The sequence below is a fragment of the Acanthisitta chloris genome, unplaced genomic scaffold, assembly GCF_000695815.1.
Source record: "Acanthisitta chloris isolate BGI_N310 unplaced genomic scaffold, ASM69581v1 scaffold16158, whole genome shotgun sequence".
Classification (NCBI taxonomy): Eukaryota; Metazoa; Chordata; class Aves; order Passeriformes; family Acanthisittidae; genus Acanthisitta; species Acanthisitta chloris.
This window is the reverse complement of record NW_008686616.1, coordinates 16,649-32,728: the sequence shown is the minus strand read 5'-3', so window position 1 is coordinate 32,728 and position 16,080 is coordinate 16,649. Positions and strand designations below refer to the sequence as shown.

The window sequence follows — 16,080 nt, the reverse complement described above, 5'->3', positions numbered from 1 at the left end:
TGCACAGCCTGTTTGAGACTCAGACCAGCTCCTACATTTTATTATTTTCTACGTAAACCACTAATCTCATTTTTCACACTGCTGAACAGTAAATACATGTTTCTTTGGACCAAAGGATAGCTCTGTAGGTGCAGACTTCCTCATTAAATACATATGGCTCATTGGGTATCCAGATTAACAAACCAACTGGCACAGGGAAGATGACTGGAGACACAGTATGTTGCATAGCTGCAGAGCACACGTAGCTCTGTGATGAACATTTAAATCAGAATACTAAAGTTATCACCAAAACACTATGTCAGGGGTTGCTTGAGGTCAAACAAACCAGTCCCTCCTTTGACAACCTTTCCAACCACGAGGCAAGCAGAAGGGGATCGCAGTTCATCATGGGCACCTGTAACAGAATTCCAACACAATCATATTAGGAGGTTCCCAAAGGTTTCTCAAACGTCAGTGCTGAAAAGAAAGCATTTTGGTTTATGTGCAAGAAGTCATCTGGCACAGCCCCCTCAGGTTCTGAAAGGCTCTGCCACCTGCTGTCCACACTGAACTGGGATTTCTGAGAGCAAGAGTCCAAAACTCTTCCTATCCCTCCTACAACAACTATTATCTCATCCCAATCTTTTTGTCCAAGCAAAGAATTAGGCCTCACATTACTAAACTCTCCCTATTCAGCATGGAAAAAATGCACGTTCTAAGATCTAGGAGAACAGAGATTTGACCTTCCAGTGAACACATTTTGCTGATTCACTAGATCACTAAAATAACACATGTGAGGCAAAACCAAAAAAAGATTCCCTTGTCATTGCTGTCTTTTTCCTTTGTTAGAGAGAATCCTTTTGATATGGATTTTAAATCCTTCTGGCTGTATACAGAAGGGAACTTTTTGCTGGAGAGACATTCCATGAATTCCTCTGATTTTGTGGTTACTCACTGTAGCGAAATAGTGTCACAGAAATTTGGAAGTGCTCCAGATGACATATCTGGCTGGGATTGTTTTGCTTTTGCTGGCTGTTTTTCATCCATCCTAACTACAGCAAGCTGGAATTTTATCATTAGAGTACTTAGAAGATTGAAAATAAAACTGTTAAACTTTTTTTATTTTTATTCTCCTGAGCAAAATGTACTGAACTTTCTGTCAGACAGAGGATGAGGGGAGAATCTGAACCACAGCACAGTGCTGCTGCGCTCACTGATCTCAGCCACAGCTGGATAATTAAATATCTGCTCCTAAATGTGTGCCAGCTGAAGGAAAAACTGCTCCTTTGTTAGACAGTACAGTGGTAACTGCCCTGTTTGCTCACATGAAGCTAACAAAGAGTCATTCTCTGAGCAAACAGCCCAAGGGATCTCACTTCTGATGCCGTGTGCTCCCTGCACATCAAACCCTGAGCAGCAGCCTGTGCTGTAACAGCCCCACTCATGTCAGCTGTGCATGGCACTCACATACCTTCTTCTTTCTGCCCAGGGACACCAGCCCTATGGCAGCCTTAGAGTGTCTCCCTAACTGCTCACTCAAGTTCTTAGTTGCACTAAAGCAAATTAGCTCCAGGCTGCTGAAATCCCTATGATGACTGATTTACAGCACAGTGAACCATTAACTCCCTCTCCTTGTACACAGTGTAGAGTTCCTGCCAAGTCACTGTACCCTTCTGTCAGTATGCACTGTATGCCTTTATTCATAATATTATCCTAAATTACATTTCACTTGGCAAAAAACTCATCTGACTGCATTTTTAAATCAGTGTGTGATGTAACACAAATCCAGAGAGTATAGCTGCACAAGAAACATCATCTTCTCTTCAGTTCTGCCCTGGATTTACACTTTTCCTTTATGATTTTCAGATTAAGTCAACTGTAACCAATACTATTCATTAAAACCAAAATTACATTCCCAGAAAAGGTATAAAACAGAATTAACAAAATGGAATTCAGTGATAAAGTATCTCTGACATCTGTGCAAGGCAGGTTAAGACACTAGCTGAGGAGATCAAGTTGAGAGCTTTCCCCGTTTGTAACTGGGAGTAAAGGAGGCAGCACAGTAGCATCCAAGGAAAGAATCCAACTGCCAAGTGACAGAAAACAGATTAATTAGAGATTAATTAGTATCCATAGCATGAGATCACACAAACTGTCTTATGACAGACTTGAAGCATAAGGGTTTTTTTGATAGAAGGCCCTAAATGCAGATGGTTAGTGCTGTTCGAAATGTCCTGAATGATCCATACAGCCATGTGATCTCTACACATTCCAGAGAGGCAACTGAATGGCAGAAGGAATCTCAAATGGCACCAGAAACCTACCATTCGATAAACAAGTGAAATGCCAAATAGCAAGGCCAGAGAAGAGCTGAAAACATGGAATTTATAACAGAGGCACAAAAACAAAGCAGAGAAGACAATTTTAATAGTAGAGACAGAAAAAGCCAGATTTAGGAGTCTGTTATAAAGCTTTGCTATAAAAAATCTTAACAACCTTAAGGTTTGTTATAAAAATGCCTATGTAATTCTTAAAGAAAGGAGTCACAGACCCCACAAATTGCACGTGGGAGCTGACTTCATTCAAGCTGACAGAATTTTATTAAAAACACCTGGAACACTTTCCTGGGCAAAGGCTTAATTAAAATTTTTTGCCTCTGGAATGTTTTCTAATCCAATTATGCACTACTCAAAATAATGGAAAGTTACGACGAAAACCCAAGCACATGTGAAATGCTACAGCAAGAGATCTCAGACTAAACCATTTACCCATCATTGTTGCTTCCTTCAAGAACTTGTAGCTGGTTTCGAATGTCATCTGTTGCAGAGGGGAGGAGTTGGACTGAATTCCAAAACGATTCAGTGGTTTATAAAATCCTTCGAAACACATGTAATCTGCCACAAGTGAAAGGTGCCGAGGGTCTACCGCAATTCCTTAGAACACAAGAAGAGCAATCATCAGAGCATTCAAGGGCAAAGTGTGTGGCTTTTTTTTTTTTCAATAAATCAGGTCTAAATTAAACCCCTTGAATCCAATCAACATGCAAAACATCTCTATTAGGATTCTTCTGGCAGTATACGTCTGGTTTAATTGCTCCCCTCATATATTTAAGAGAGGCAGACCTCACTGCAATACAAAACAATGTCTCTCCAGGGAAAGTGAAATGTCAAGAATGCTGTAAGGAGCAGAGTCTCTCTACATAACATCAGAAAGGTCTGTACCATCTTTGTTTACACAGAAGGGCATCCCACATCCATCCTTTTGGGATGGACAGAGCTCTAGCCCCTCACCTGGTGGCCTGCAGTAGCTGGGAACCTGAAACAAAAAGGTTCTGATGTTCTCTGTGCACGATATTAGGGATCCACAAGAAATCCTATTCAGGCTAAAAAGAAATAGTACTTCTTTCTAAATAACAGTTGTGGACCCAGTGTAATGGGGAACCATTAACAGCTCTGTCAACATTTACCAAATGGTTCTTGAACAATTTGAAGGTCAGACCATTCTGGGCTGCCAGTTGGCACATCTATTTGATAAAACTGCTTGCCAATCTTCCCTTTACAATAGTTTAATCCATAGCAAGACTTAGCTCACTGAAGGGCAATTCAACATGCCTAACTTCAGCAGCCTATGAAGTCAAACAGCCTCCCTGAGCTGGACTCTGAATAACCTCTAAAGAGATAGGAACATTCAGACAACGCAGCGCAGCTATTTTAGGAAAGAGATGAAAACTTGGGAGCCCAAAATCCCATCCTTAAAAAGCCAAGATTGATCCTATTCTCAGAGCCACTATACAAGTCTAACAGTTAGCTTCCTCAGACAGCAATAATCAATTCATCTGAACCTTCCAGCTTGCAAGAATATAGCAGAATAGAAAAGCTCTGTGAATAAGGGAAAAATTCAACCTCATCTAGTGAATTTTCTACTGATCTAAAGAAACCTAATAGTTAACTAACAAGGTCTTCACAGAAGACACTGTATTGATTAAAATGATGAAATCTGCAACTTGGAAATATGCACACAAATGAAGAGATCATGCAAAACTGCAACCATAAGCACTGTGGCTGTGTTTTCCCATCATAAAGGTAATAAAGACTATCTTTCAAAATACAAAGAAATCTTACCATATACAGCAAATACATCTTTTATTTCCTTTATAATCACCCTTACGGCTGATTCAACTCCATAATTCTTAGCCATGGCATGAATATCGTTGCAATAAAGTCTGTTCAGGTCCAAAACCTGAACAAACAAACAAAAAGCAGAAAAAAAATCAGAGATACAAGTTAGGACAGTAGCTGCTCTGTGTTTTCAAATAAATTAAGCTAAGATAGCTTTTTTCCTCCATCTTTCATGAGCTCAAGCAGCACCAACAGTTACAGAACAACTAGGCAATAGCTCAAACACAGACAAAATTGATTCCAGGGATTTATGTTTAAGCAGCATTATATACATGAATAGGAGTCCTGGAATAAAAACTCACCACAGGAGAAAATTGCCTGAAATTACAAAAAATCAAACTAACAAACTATCCCAAGCAGCAAAGAACCTGTTTAAGTCTTCCAAACAACACAATGCAATGCCCAGTGTGCCTCAGCCAGCCAGAACTTTTGGGAAAAGAGAAGATGCAACTTAAAACAATCCTGTATTTGTAGAGTTATGGGCGAGATGGGATAACAGAACTATTCATCCCCAAGGATTGCAATTCTTCTAGACGAAAGAACTCCCTCAAGTAACATTTAGAGAGACAGTGAGAAGCACAGTGTGAAATCATCTGTCATTAGGCACTGGGCTACTGCACCAACACTGATCTGCAAGCTGCTCTTGAGAAAAGGCTCTGCTGAGCTCTGAACATATCTGAGGGTGGAATGGAGGAGCAAGAGAGTTTAAGAGCTGAAAAGGCTACACATCATCCCTGATAAATTTCAATGGCATCCATCATCCACCATCTCCCCTAGAACACAAAGGATTGTTCAAGTTTGGGATTATAAATAGATTACACACGTCAGAGTATCTGAACAGCTCCGCCAGGTTTATCCCTTCAGTCTGCAGAATTAATTCCTTCTCTCCTTGCTTATTGGTGTTTTCATTCAACAAGCACCGTGTGATCCCCTTCACCTCATGGATCACTGTGCTCCGTGCGAGTGAGGCAAGCAAGGAGGAGAGATCAAAGTATACCTCCGCCAGCGGCAGCGCCAACGAAACCTAACAGGAAGAAACACCAACTTTGTGTAAGGAAGTTTGACATCAGGGTCAATAACCAGCCTACTTCCTTTAAGGCAAAAAGTAGACGACTGGAACTATCATAGCTGTGTGTTTAGGAACACAAATGTCTGGGTGGAATTAGAGCTGAATGATGCTCATATGAACTCCCCATCCCAGGATCATTGATCCACATTGCTTTCAAGATCTCTGAACTTACACTGGCTGTTTTTTTGAGATGACTTTTTTTTTCTGCAGGGGGATGGGTATGTGTTTTGGGGGGATTTATTTGCTTTTTAAGATGTTCAGATTTTTTCAACAGTCCAGCCACCACTTTTATTCAAGAGCTACACAGCAGTCAGTCCACCATATATTTAAAGATTAAAACACAATAAACCTGACAAAAGCCTGTTTTTTTAAAAAAGTTTCATCAGGTGTTGTGAAAGGTAGAATTGACTAAAAAATACTGCAAGAAGTACATTTGCAGTGCCACTTTCTGTATTCATACAGAATTGCTGAGACAAAATAGCAGCACTGCACTGAAAAGATCCATCTTTTATGGGAGCTACATGCAACCATTGTACAACCACCCACAGACCTTCCAGGCACCACCACCTTACCTCACACCAAAGTTCATTTTCGGTGTCAAATATGTAATCCTGTATGGATGGGTGACTGTCCAGAACAGCATTTACACGCACTTCTGCTGACTGAAGTAATCGATCTTTCCCTTTTTTAGTCTGAGACACAAAGGAAACATGTTGAGATTCACCACCATCTGCTCCATTCTGATCTTCTTCAGCACCAGGAGTCCTTTCTTCTTTTTCTGATTCAGCCTCTTCATCTTCTAGATTCTCATCAGCGTTTTCTTCCCCATTCTCTTCTTCACTCTCATAATCAACCTGCAAAGAAACAACTTTGTATTTATCTGAGCCAGAACCTGCACAGAAACCAAGTGCACCATGAACAGTCTAACTCAGGAATACTCTTCACAACTGAGTTACAAGTATCTCACCTATGGCGCAAAGAAAATGCAATTCTGTTGTAAAGAAAATAATACAACAGATTCAGTCCATATTTCTTTCTAATCTTGCCATTATTCCTCAACACATTCCAGGATGCTACAGGGAATTGGGACTATAGCAGGATTTAGCTTTCTCCCCAAAAAATTCTCTTCCCATAATCCAGCCCTGATTATGGTATTCCTTCAGGATTTTCAATTACTGTACCCTCTTGCTGAAATTACAGCAACACATCCTTTAAGCAGTAATCATGAAGTACTGAACACAGAGAAACATGCTGAGCCAGGGAGAATATTTGTTAAGAGCCACAGTAAAGTTTTGAAAACAATTAATGGCATGAAATTAGCAAGAGGTAAATTTAAGGTGACCTTCAGCACAGACAGCCTGAATGCCAGACACATCTGCCCAATGCTTGAAGAACAAGGCTTCAGAAAAGATCCAAATGAAAGCTGATCAGACAAAGCAGAGACTTTCCTATCTCCTCTCTCAAGTGAGGTTTGGTTTTTCCCAGCATTTTGTTTCAATGGAAGCTTTCCTTCCCAACTCAAACCGAGGCAGAGGAAATTGGGAACTGAAGAGCAGTGCTGAGCACTTATAAAGTCATTACCTCTTCTTCCTGGTTCTTCTTCCGTTTTGCTTCTGTAGCATCGCCATCCCCTTCATCAGCTTCTGCATCAACGATGTTCTCTTCTTCCTCTGCTGCAGTTTCCTGATTATTCTGTGTCTAAAAATCCATGACAGATCAGATAATCAGGCTGACTGCTAAGAAGCAGCAACAGCATCAAAAGGCTTTAGCCAAACATCTGGAATTTAACAGTCCCTTGTTCAATATTTTACCCTTAAGGACAAATTCACTTCTATAATCCCACTGCTGTAAAGAAATGAACTCACACTCGTGATAACTTCAACATTAAACAAGCCTAACATCTACAAGATGGATAAGCTATCAGCCTGCTTATGACAGTCCTTGATGGGAGAGGAGTGGCAGAAGGAACATGCAAAAACCTTTTAATGAACAAAGGACCTTCCCACCAAAGGTTTGACAACCACTGCTACAATAGGACATTGGTCTGGGAGCAAGCTGAGGGTAATACACTTTTGTCCCAGTGAAGCTAAAATAAAGAGGCATTTTCAGAGTACAGTCTTAAGTAAATCAGTATTTAATATACAAAACCTTTGATTTCCTTGTTAATTTTATGAGAACGCAAAGACAGTTTATGCATGAAGAAAATATTTAAGTAGCAATTTAGTATTCACAAATTTCATGTACACCGAAACATGCTAAGCTTTTCCAAATTATGGTTCAAAAAAACAAGTAAGGGAAGTGAGACATTTTTCAGGAAATTGTTTTCTGTACCTTGCTTTGGTCATCATCTAAATCCTTCCGAGTTGTCTTCCGAGTGCTGACTTCAGAAAAAGATGCCATCTTTGCACTCTTCCTTTTAATTGCTTCCAGAAGAATTTTAAAGAACCTGACAGAAAAGGCAAACCAGAGTGTCAAAGCAGAGCAGCACCATGGTCAATCTGAAGTTGTCAGAACATGAATTTATTTTGATTAAAAGCCAGTCACTCATCACAGGACATATTCCCTGATGGATGATGAAGTACTTCTAGGATAAGGCAAATAATTTTTCTTCTCATCCCTTTCCCATTCCTTTAGGAATCAAAAGGTTGGTATGAGCTCCCTTACAATCACAGATGGAGCCATGCATCCAAAGTTAAAATTATAAGCTCATCTGGATATAAAATCTGCACATCAAATTGACCTTCAGAAGAGATGGTTCATTACTGAACTGTTTTTTTAAACCAACAAGCATATGCAAAATACAGTGACCCAGCTTGAACTCATATGGCCTGAAGGAGGAAGAATCCATGAAGCCTTTCCATGGAACAAATATAGCTTTCAACAGACCCTTGTCATTAAATGGTCTACTTTTAATTACACAATTAAGTGGTTTTTTTAAAAATAGTAAAAAATAAGGTTCAATGAGAGCACTAAGGGATACCTAAAGTATTCAAACATTTTTTTCTGGCAATAAATGTTTAAGCATCCGAAAATAAGGAATGAGATATTGTGTATTTGGCTCTTCTCCAAGTGTATCAGAGACATGTGAAAGATCTGCCCCATATAATTCTGCACTGTCAGTCACTATGCCACAGACCCACATAAACGCAACTGTGTGAATGCTTCTGTGAGCACATCCACAGGAAGCTGGTGCTCTGAAAGCCATAGCAGCAGTAATAAGAAACATGCAGAGCCCATGAAAAGGCAAAAGAAGAGCAAATATTAAAGTATCTAAAAGCAAACTCACCTTTTTTCCATGAAGTGCAAGATCTGCCTGGGCTTCACACACTTCTCCTCTTGGTAATATTCCTGAGGCAAGAAATGGAATTTGATTTTGTAGAGGCGATGGTTGTTCTGCTTGTACTTCATATGCAGGGATTCCTCTATGTCCACCTTCTGCAAGACCTACAAAATCCCCAAAAGGAATGTTACTCCTTTACTTCTTGCAGTTCCAGTGCAAGAAGCCCACAGGAGACAAGGCTAACTGGAAGACTTCTGAAGGCTTCGTGGCAGCTCCCGGGGAAAAGGACTCTACCCTATTGCGCTGGTTTTGGTTTAAACTCTTCCCAGCAATTGACTTGGACAGTATTGGGAGAACAGTCTCACTTCCCACCCGACTCTTCCACAAGACAGTACCCTTCTTAGTGGGCCAACAGCTTCATTTTACTGACCCATGCTCATTGAGCAGGACAGTTTTTCAGCACGCAGCTGAGTCTTAACTCAATCTTTGCTGCTTTCAACTTAAAAAAGACAGATTATGGTAGGGCATGTAGAAGAGCACAAGACTGCACTCCCAGGAAGAGAGAGAACACAGAATACATCACACTTCAGTATATCAAGTCTCCATGGAGCCACACTATGTGTTTCTACTGAGCATAGCCACTTATATGAGATTAGGAAGAGATTAGGAAGGTGTGGGGGACAAACAGAAAGGTCTCTGATACGCCAGTCACAGCCAGGTTAGCTGTCTCAAAGACAAAAGAGAATCCCTGCAGTTCTAGAGACTGATAAAAATGAGCTTGAGAAAAAGCAAAATAAGACTATGGCAGCAAACATGAATCCTCCCTGCCATTATATTACTGCTTTGTATGAACTATCTCCCTTCCTTTACATTCTAGAGTCTGCAGCCTGTAACAATGCTCTACAGCTTACACTGAATTTAAGTCTTACACCTACACAGTAACTGCAATTCCTTTCAACACTCCCTAGCAGATATTACAGGTTCAGTATGCAAGAGGTATTGCTAGCAGGTTGAGGGAGGTGATCCTGCCCCCTCTACTCAGCCCTTGTGAAGCACATCTGGAGTGTTGTGTCCAGTTCTGAGCTCCTCAGTACAAGAGGGACACGAAACTCCTGGAGCAGGTCCAGCAGAGGACAACAAAGATGATTAAGGGACTGTAGCACCTCACGAGGAAAGGTTGAAGGAATTGGACCTGTTCAGGCTTGAGAAGAAACAACTGACAGGGGACCTCATCAACGTCTATCAGTATCTGAACATAGGGTGTCAGAGGACAGCGCCAGGCCCTGGTCTGTGGTGTAAACCAGTAAGACAAGAGGCAACAAATAGAAACCTATGCACAGGAAGTTCCACCTGAATACAAGGAAGAACTTCCTTACTGTGTGAGTAACTGAGCACTGGAACAGACTGCCCAGAGAGGCTGTGGATTCTCCCTCACTGGAGGTATTCAACAACCGTCTCAACACAATCCTGTGCCATGTGCTCTAAGATGGCCCTGCTTGAGCAGCGAGGTTGGACCAGATGGACTATCACTGTGGTCCCTTCCAACCTGACCCATTCTGTGATTCTGTGAAAGGACTCTCTTCTCTTGCATCCACAGTTAAACCTTCACAAATGGAAACTGCTACAAAGCCACACCTACTGTTGAGCTTAAACACGTTTTGCTGACTCTCAAAGGACGCACTGAATAGGAGGCTCACCTCAGCTAAGCACACTCTTGTGAGCTGTTTCTTAAGCTGTTTCACCTTCTTAAGAGCTTTCTTGGTATTGAACACAGGAACACTCATCATTGGTGTTTTAATATTTGCACTGGCCACCATCAGGATTTCCCGCAGCCTTTAAATAAAGAATGATCTTTCAAATTAAGCAATAAGAGCACTATGCAATCAGATAAATACCTAGTTCATTTAATTAGGCAGCCTGCAGCAACTGCCAGTTCTACTGAAGCTCTCTGCCTTAAGAGCTGTGGTTGCCACTGCACTGCTCCTTTTCCCTGTTCTAGTTCCCCATCAGAACAGCACAACAGCAGCTCCACTGCCTCAATTGCATTATCCCCTCGATTAGAATAGAGACGATAACAAATTGTTACAAGAACAGAAGAACTGATGAAGAAGAACTGATTTCCTACAGCTGCATAATGCATGCTTCCTCATAGATTTTCCCCTTCCCCTGTTTCTCTGAAGTAACACAATCACCTCCCACCTAAGGCATCACACACCCACACACGAGGCCAGGTCAGGACCCACAGTACTCAGAACAAGCTGAGGATTTGCTGCATATCAGGTAAGAGTAAGTGGCCTTCACAGGTATTTTGTATCTGGAAAATGAACCAAAGTAACTCTAAAATTGTAAAACACTAATGTAGTTCTGAACAAGCACAATTTACTATTAAACTTGCCCTCAAGATTACACATATACTTGCCACTGAGTTTAAGCACATTAACACATCTAAGTGCCTAAAAAGGACCCATTGAGCACACAGTTTTCTCACCTTGGAATACCCAATGTGACATTCATTTCACCTCTGCCAGCAAAGTGGAAGGTGTTCAGAGTCATCTGTGTGGAAGGTTCCCCAATACTCTGAGCTGCAAGAAGACCCACAGCTTCTCCTGGGTCACAAAGGGATCGCTGCCACTTTAAATACAACAAATCCTTTAATCTAAATACAAGAAAAAAGAGGTTTAGCTCAATGCACAAAATAAAGAACTCAGAAGAGAATGAAACATTGTACAGTTCAATAAAGTTCTGTCCCTTCAGCCAATTTTTTCCTGGTAGCTTATGATAAATACACTCCAGAAGTCTGTCCCTGTCTGATCTGACAAACACAGCCCATTAACACAGAACTGGGGTCTTGGCCAAATTGTATTTTATTTCTGCTGCCAGTTCCCAGAATGTCAAAAGAGAGTCCATTTACTCCCACTTGCTCCTCTTAACTGCCTTGCTAGCTCCAAGGTGTGTCAAGAGAGCATTTTGTTTTTTAAGGTTACTGCAAAGTATTATTTTATATGTACAGGGACAGCAATACATCGCTGTTGTTCCAGAAAGCCTTTGGCAAAGCCAAAGGTTTGGAAGAAACAGATAACCAGGGCCTCTCCACTGCACATTAAGCACATTTGGCTTTCAGGAACTATTCTGAAACCCACTGCTTTGTTTCACAAAGGCCACAATAAAAAGAAGAGTTGATAAAGAATTTTGAGTTTTAGCAAAATCAGTCCAAAAAGGTATTTTGGTTATTGGCTCTGTGCAAAGAAGTAAAGGCGCAGAAGGTTTTACCTATCAGAAGAAAGTGCTGGGTGCATATAGCTTTGGCTGTTCTCAGATTGCCATTTGTTGACATAAGCTTTAACTCCATTTTCAAATGTTTCTGAAACAGATGCAAAATGACTATCTGGACGCCAAACTCCCAGGCTTGGGTCAGGACACTTATTTGTCTTCTTCAGATACTTTCTTCGTTTCTTCTCATCTAGCTCATACCACATCTTCAATAACTGAAAATAAGAGAAGGTTTTAAGCAGACTGGTTTATCCACAACAAGACCAAAATCACCTAACACTGCTTCTATGAACAGCACAGGTGGAAAATAGAACCTGAGTAAAACTTAAGGGTATACAGAACACAGCAAACAGCTCAACTACAAATGTGGTGTTCTCCCTTTTCTGACGGTTAACACTTTTGAACCCAAATGATTTCAAGATTTCTTACAAGCCTGAAATAGTCTGACTTATAAATCCATAGTAACTTCTCCAGAAATCAGTAAAATGCACCCTCTGAGAATTATTTTCACTTGGGAGTGAACCCCCTCAAGATACTTAAGTCGTTACTTCTAGCTGACTCCCACCTTGCCTGTCCAAAGTTGTCATGAAAAAGGAGCTTCTCTGATTTCCATTCAAGCCCAATACTCCAGTAGAGATCTTATTATGCACATTGATCAGTTTTATTTCTGTTCTTTAGTTTGCTAGTTTTTCAAGTAACATTTCAAATGTTGCATTTAATAATGGAAAAAGTTAATACTGACTTACAAAAGATCAATACAGAAAATGAGCTAAATCTATCTATTACAAGCCTTGCTGTTTATGAAGGAGTTGGCTTGTGACATGGAAGTCTGTCCACTGAGCTTTATAGTATACTGAGACAGAGATAAACACCTATCTACTCGAAACAAAAATTAACAGAGAGTAAATGAATCCCCAGGCCAAACTGTTGTCTGTCCACTGAGCTTTATAATACACTAAGACAGAGATAAACATCTATCTATCTACTCAAAGCAAAAATTAACAGAGAGTAAATGAATCCCCAGGCTAAATTGTTTCGAATGTTATCAAAAGTGCCAAGAGCAAGTTCACAGAGCTACATATCTCAACGCCTTCAACTTGGAGTCTCATGATAACTATGCATGTTCTACCAGAGTAAATCCCTTGTGACAGCACCTGTTTGCATTTTGTGTCCACACATAAAATCTTACTTAGAAGTCATACCATGCAGATCAGTGGTCTGATGTACAAGAGGCTTAAGCAAGAGTATTTTTGGAAACACTAGGCAGGGCTGACTCAGCCCTCTGGTCTTTGGTACTGAAACAGGCTCTCATCCAGCTAGCAGATAGCTGTCCATGCAAAAAAAGATTTACTCCATGTACAAGCAAAGAAAAAAACCCCAACTTACCACCAAACAAACAACAGCAATCCCTCCAAACCACCCACAAACATGAGCTGTCTTCTCATACCAGATTCACCTCAGAGCTTTTGGACCCTGCCCTAGCACTAGAGAACACAGACTGTAATAAATAAATCTCAGCTTCATCACCCACACAGCTGACATATGACTCCTTCAAAAGGTAACCTGTGTAAGAGGACTGTGAAACACTTTAGGATATAAAAAGCAATTTTAAAAAAATCACTGAATTCTGCAATGGTTTTGAAGGGTTGGGTCAATTCAACTGCTTCTGTTACCTGTAAAGTAGCAGGGTCTCTTCCATTTTTTATGTCACCCCCTGGAATCTGTGCTTTCACGCCTGCCAGTTTCTTTTGGGAGAACAACAGAAAACCTCCTTCTCTTTGCACACAGTTTTGGTGCCTGGCTTGCCACTTTTTGATGGCTTTGAACTGCTGTTTAGCTTGGTGAGACTCCATCCTCGCTAAAGCTTCATCCAGACGGTTTATCTTCTGGATTACCTGTAAGCAAGTTACGTGTGTGATTATTCTTCTCTCTATGCTCACTGTAGCAGAAAAGGCAAAATGAACTGAAAAGGCAATCTGCTGCCACTCAAAATGCTCAGCTGCTGTAAAACACTTTTCAAGATCGGTTTTCAACCCAACTGAGACAAAACTCCTTGTATCTTTATGGGATTATTGCCATTCTGTTGTAATCAGTGATGATACTGGTAAGAGGAAGTTAATCAAACTTGGCAGACTGCAGAGTAAAGTCACCTGTGTTGAGTTCAAGTACAGAGTTAGAACAGACAGTGCTTGGCACTCTGCTGAAATTGAGATTGTTTAAATCATACTGCAGACTTAAGATTTGCTTCCATATTTTGAATACAACAGCAAATAAAACTGTAGGTTAGTCTGAGACTGATTGAAACAGCTGTGCCAATGGATCCCTAACAGATATGCCAGATGTTAACTGTGCATTTCAGTCTCCTCTTCACTCCATATAAATACTTAAGATTCAGGTGTTCTACCTCATAGTTTTCTGCAATGAACGGAAACTGCTCAGGTTGCAAGAACTGAGTTTTAGGGATATCAAGTCCATCTTCTCCATAGAGAAACTGCACCACACTGCCATCACTGTCTCGTACAGTCAGGTCATATTGAACTACTAGTCCTTCCAAATGTTTTATGATACACCTATGCCAGAGGGGGAAAAAAAGGGGGGGGGGAAAGAAAAATGCTGTTAGGAGACTACAAAGCAACAAGAGTGATGTAACTCTAACACAAAAAATACTATTTTCATTAGTATCTTAAGTGTACTTAAGGGCTGATTGGAAATTCTGGAAGCTAAAAACCATACAGACAAAACACACAGGTGAAATGTGTAATGATACTGCAAAGCTTTCAGCATGTCGCTCCCCCCAGTTTCCTTGAACTGAAGTGATTAAAATGAAACAGCAAATTACTCTCTATTTCTGCTGCCACTCTTAGACAGTTGTTTGAAAGAAGGGGACATCCCTCCTTTAGAACCCCTCACTACCCTCTGAAACAATGAAGAAGTTCCATATTCTACATAATGGAGGTGCTGCTTGAATAAAGACAAAAGCCGCTCAACATAGCTAAGAAAAACAAGAGCTGCCTGGAGTTTGTACATCCATACTTGCACCAGGAGAAAGATTTCTCCAAAAGAAGTTGCTGCTGATATGTGCCAGAGATAAGTTAGAGGTGATAAAGTTCAACTTCATCTAGTCCTCTAGAAAACTGGACTGAAACCAAATATTCAAACACCTCTGCAAAAAGCCAGTACAGTGAAGCTAATCTAAGCAATACAGACACTTCTTCCAGTCTATAATACTCTAAAAGAAAAAAAACATACAAAAATGAGAAAAAACAACAACCAACCAAAAGGACCTTTTAAAGGCTCAATTCTAGCCCAAGCCCCTTACCTTTGCAGGTACCCAGAACGGCTGGTTTTGACAGCTGTATCCACGAGACCTTCCCTGCCAGCCATGCAGTGAAAGAAGAATTCCTAAACATAAGTACAATACCATCAGCATTCTGCTAACAAGTACATCCAGACTGGCAATTTATGCTCTTCCTCAAAAGCTACATAGGAAAGTAGAGTGAACAAAGTCCCTTTATCTATACTTGCAGGTACTCTGTATTAAGGTATCAAGATTTAAATAAGCTTCAGTACCAAGGCAAGCAGTATGAAACTTACAGAAGGTCTGATCCCAGTGAGAAATCTGCCAGTCACAAATCCTCCTGAGCTAGGGGAAAAATCATAAGGCTGGAAACATGGCAGTGACTTGCCAGATGCCATCAGTGGGGGTCTTCGACCTTCCAATTCAATCTGGCCCAGCAAACAAGAAATCTAAATGTGGACAGGAAAATAGGAAACATTGTTTTCCATCCAATGTTTTGCTCACACAAGCTCAATAAATTTTCTTGAAAAACATGGTATAAAAGCGTAAAATGTTCACTATATGCTCTTCAGCTAAATGTCAACATGTTCATGAAATATTCTGCTACTGATAGGCAGAAAAGGCATGGAGATCTCATCTAGTCTTTTTAAAATATTCCAGCCCCCTGACTACTCCTCAACATTCCCATTCTGTATACTGATTTTAACACAGAAAAAAATATCATAAATATTGTTTAGGTCCATACATTACCCTCACCATCTCTCAGCAGTGTACTAAAAACAGAACAAAAAAATCAAAATTCCCCCATCTCTTGAGCTTTGGTCATTCTCTCTCGTAGGGGCAGAATTTTAGATGGCATTTTTATATAGTGTTTCTTGCTTGGTGCCTGCATTATAAAATGAAAAAGGATCCTTGCCATTTCTACCAAAATCAAAGAATTAGTTGTTCCTATTCAGCAGTGGAAGACGGAAAGAGGGGTCAGTCTCCAACAGAGGCCAGGAAAAGT

At 40.5% G+C, this 16,080-nt stretch overlaps 1 protein-coding gene across 1 annotated transcript in view; it reads right to left on the bottom strand.

Annotated features, from left to right (window-relative positions):
- Window positions 1–293: 293 nt before the first annotated feature.
- Window positions 294–16,080, bottom strand: part of POLR1A (polymerase (RNA) I polypeptide A, 194kDa) — a gene marked incomplete at its 5' end in the record, with an annotated part of 32,154 nt that continues 16,367 nt past the window's right edge. Inside the window, 15 exons of the mRNA XM_009080241.1 lie at window positions 294–394; window positions 2,748–2,912; window positions 4,101–4,218; window positions 4,981–5,181; window positions 5,799–6,080; window positions 6,808–6,918; window positions 7,558–7,672; window positions 8,513–8,670; window positions 10,204–10,339; window positions 10,995–11,162; window positions 11,777–11,991; window positions 13,450–13,671; window positions 14,181–14,346; window positions 15,096–15,178; window positions 15,371–15,523. Of these exons, the coding sequence (XP_009078489.1) occupies window positions 294–394; window positions 2,748–2,912; window positions 4,101–4,218; window positions 4,981–5,181; window positions 5,799–6,080; window positions 6,808–6,918; window positions 7,558–7,672; window positions 8,513–8,670; window positions 10,204–10,339; window positions 10,995–11,162; window positions 11,777–11,991; window positions 13,450–13,671; window positions 14,181–14,346; window positions 15,096–15,178; window positions 15,371–15,523 (2,394 nt within the window). The remainder of the gene's footprint in view (window positions 395–2,747; window positions 2,913–4,100; window positions 4,219–4,980; window positions 5,182–5,798; window positions 6,081–6,807; window positions 6,919–7,557; window positions 7,673–8,512; window positions 8,671–10,203; window positions 10,340–10,994; window positions 11,163–11,776; window positions 11,992–13,449; window positions 13,672–14,180; window positions 14,347–15,095; window positions 15,179–15,370; window positions 15,524–16,080) is intronic.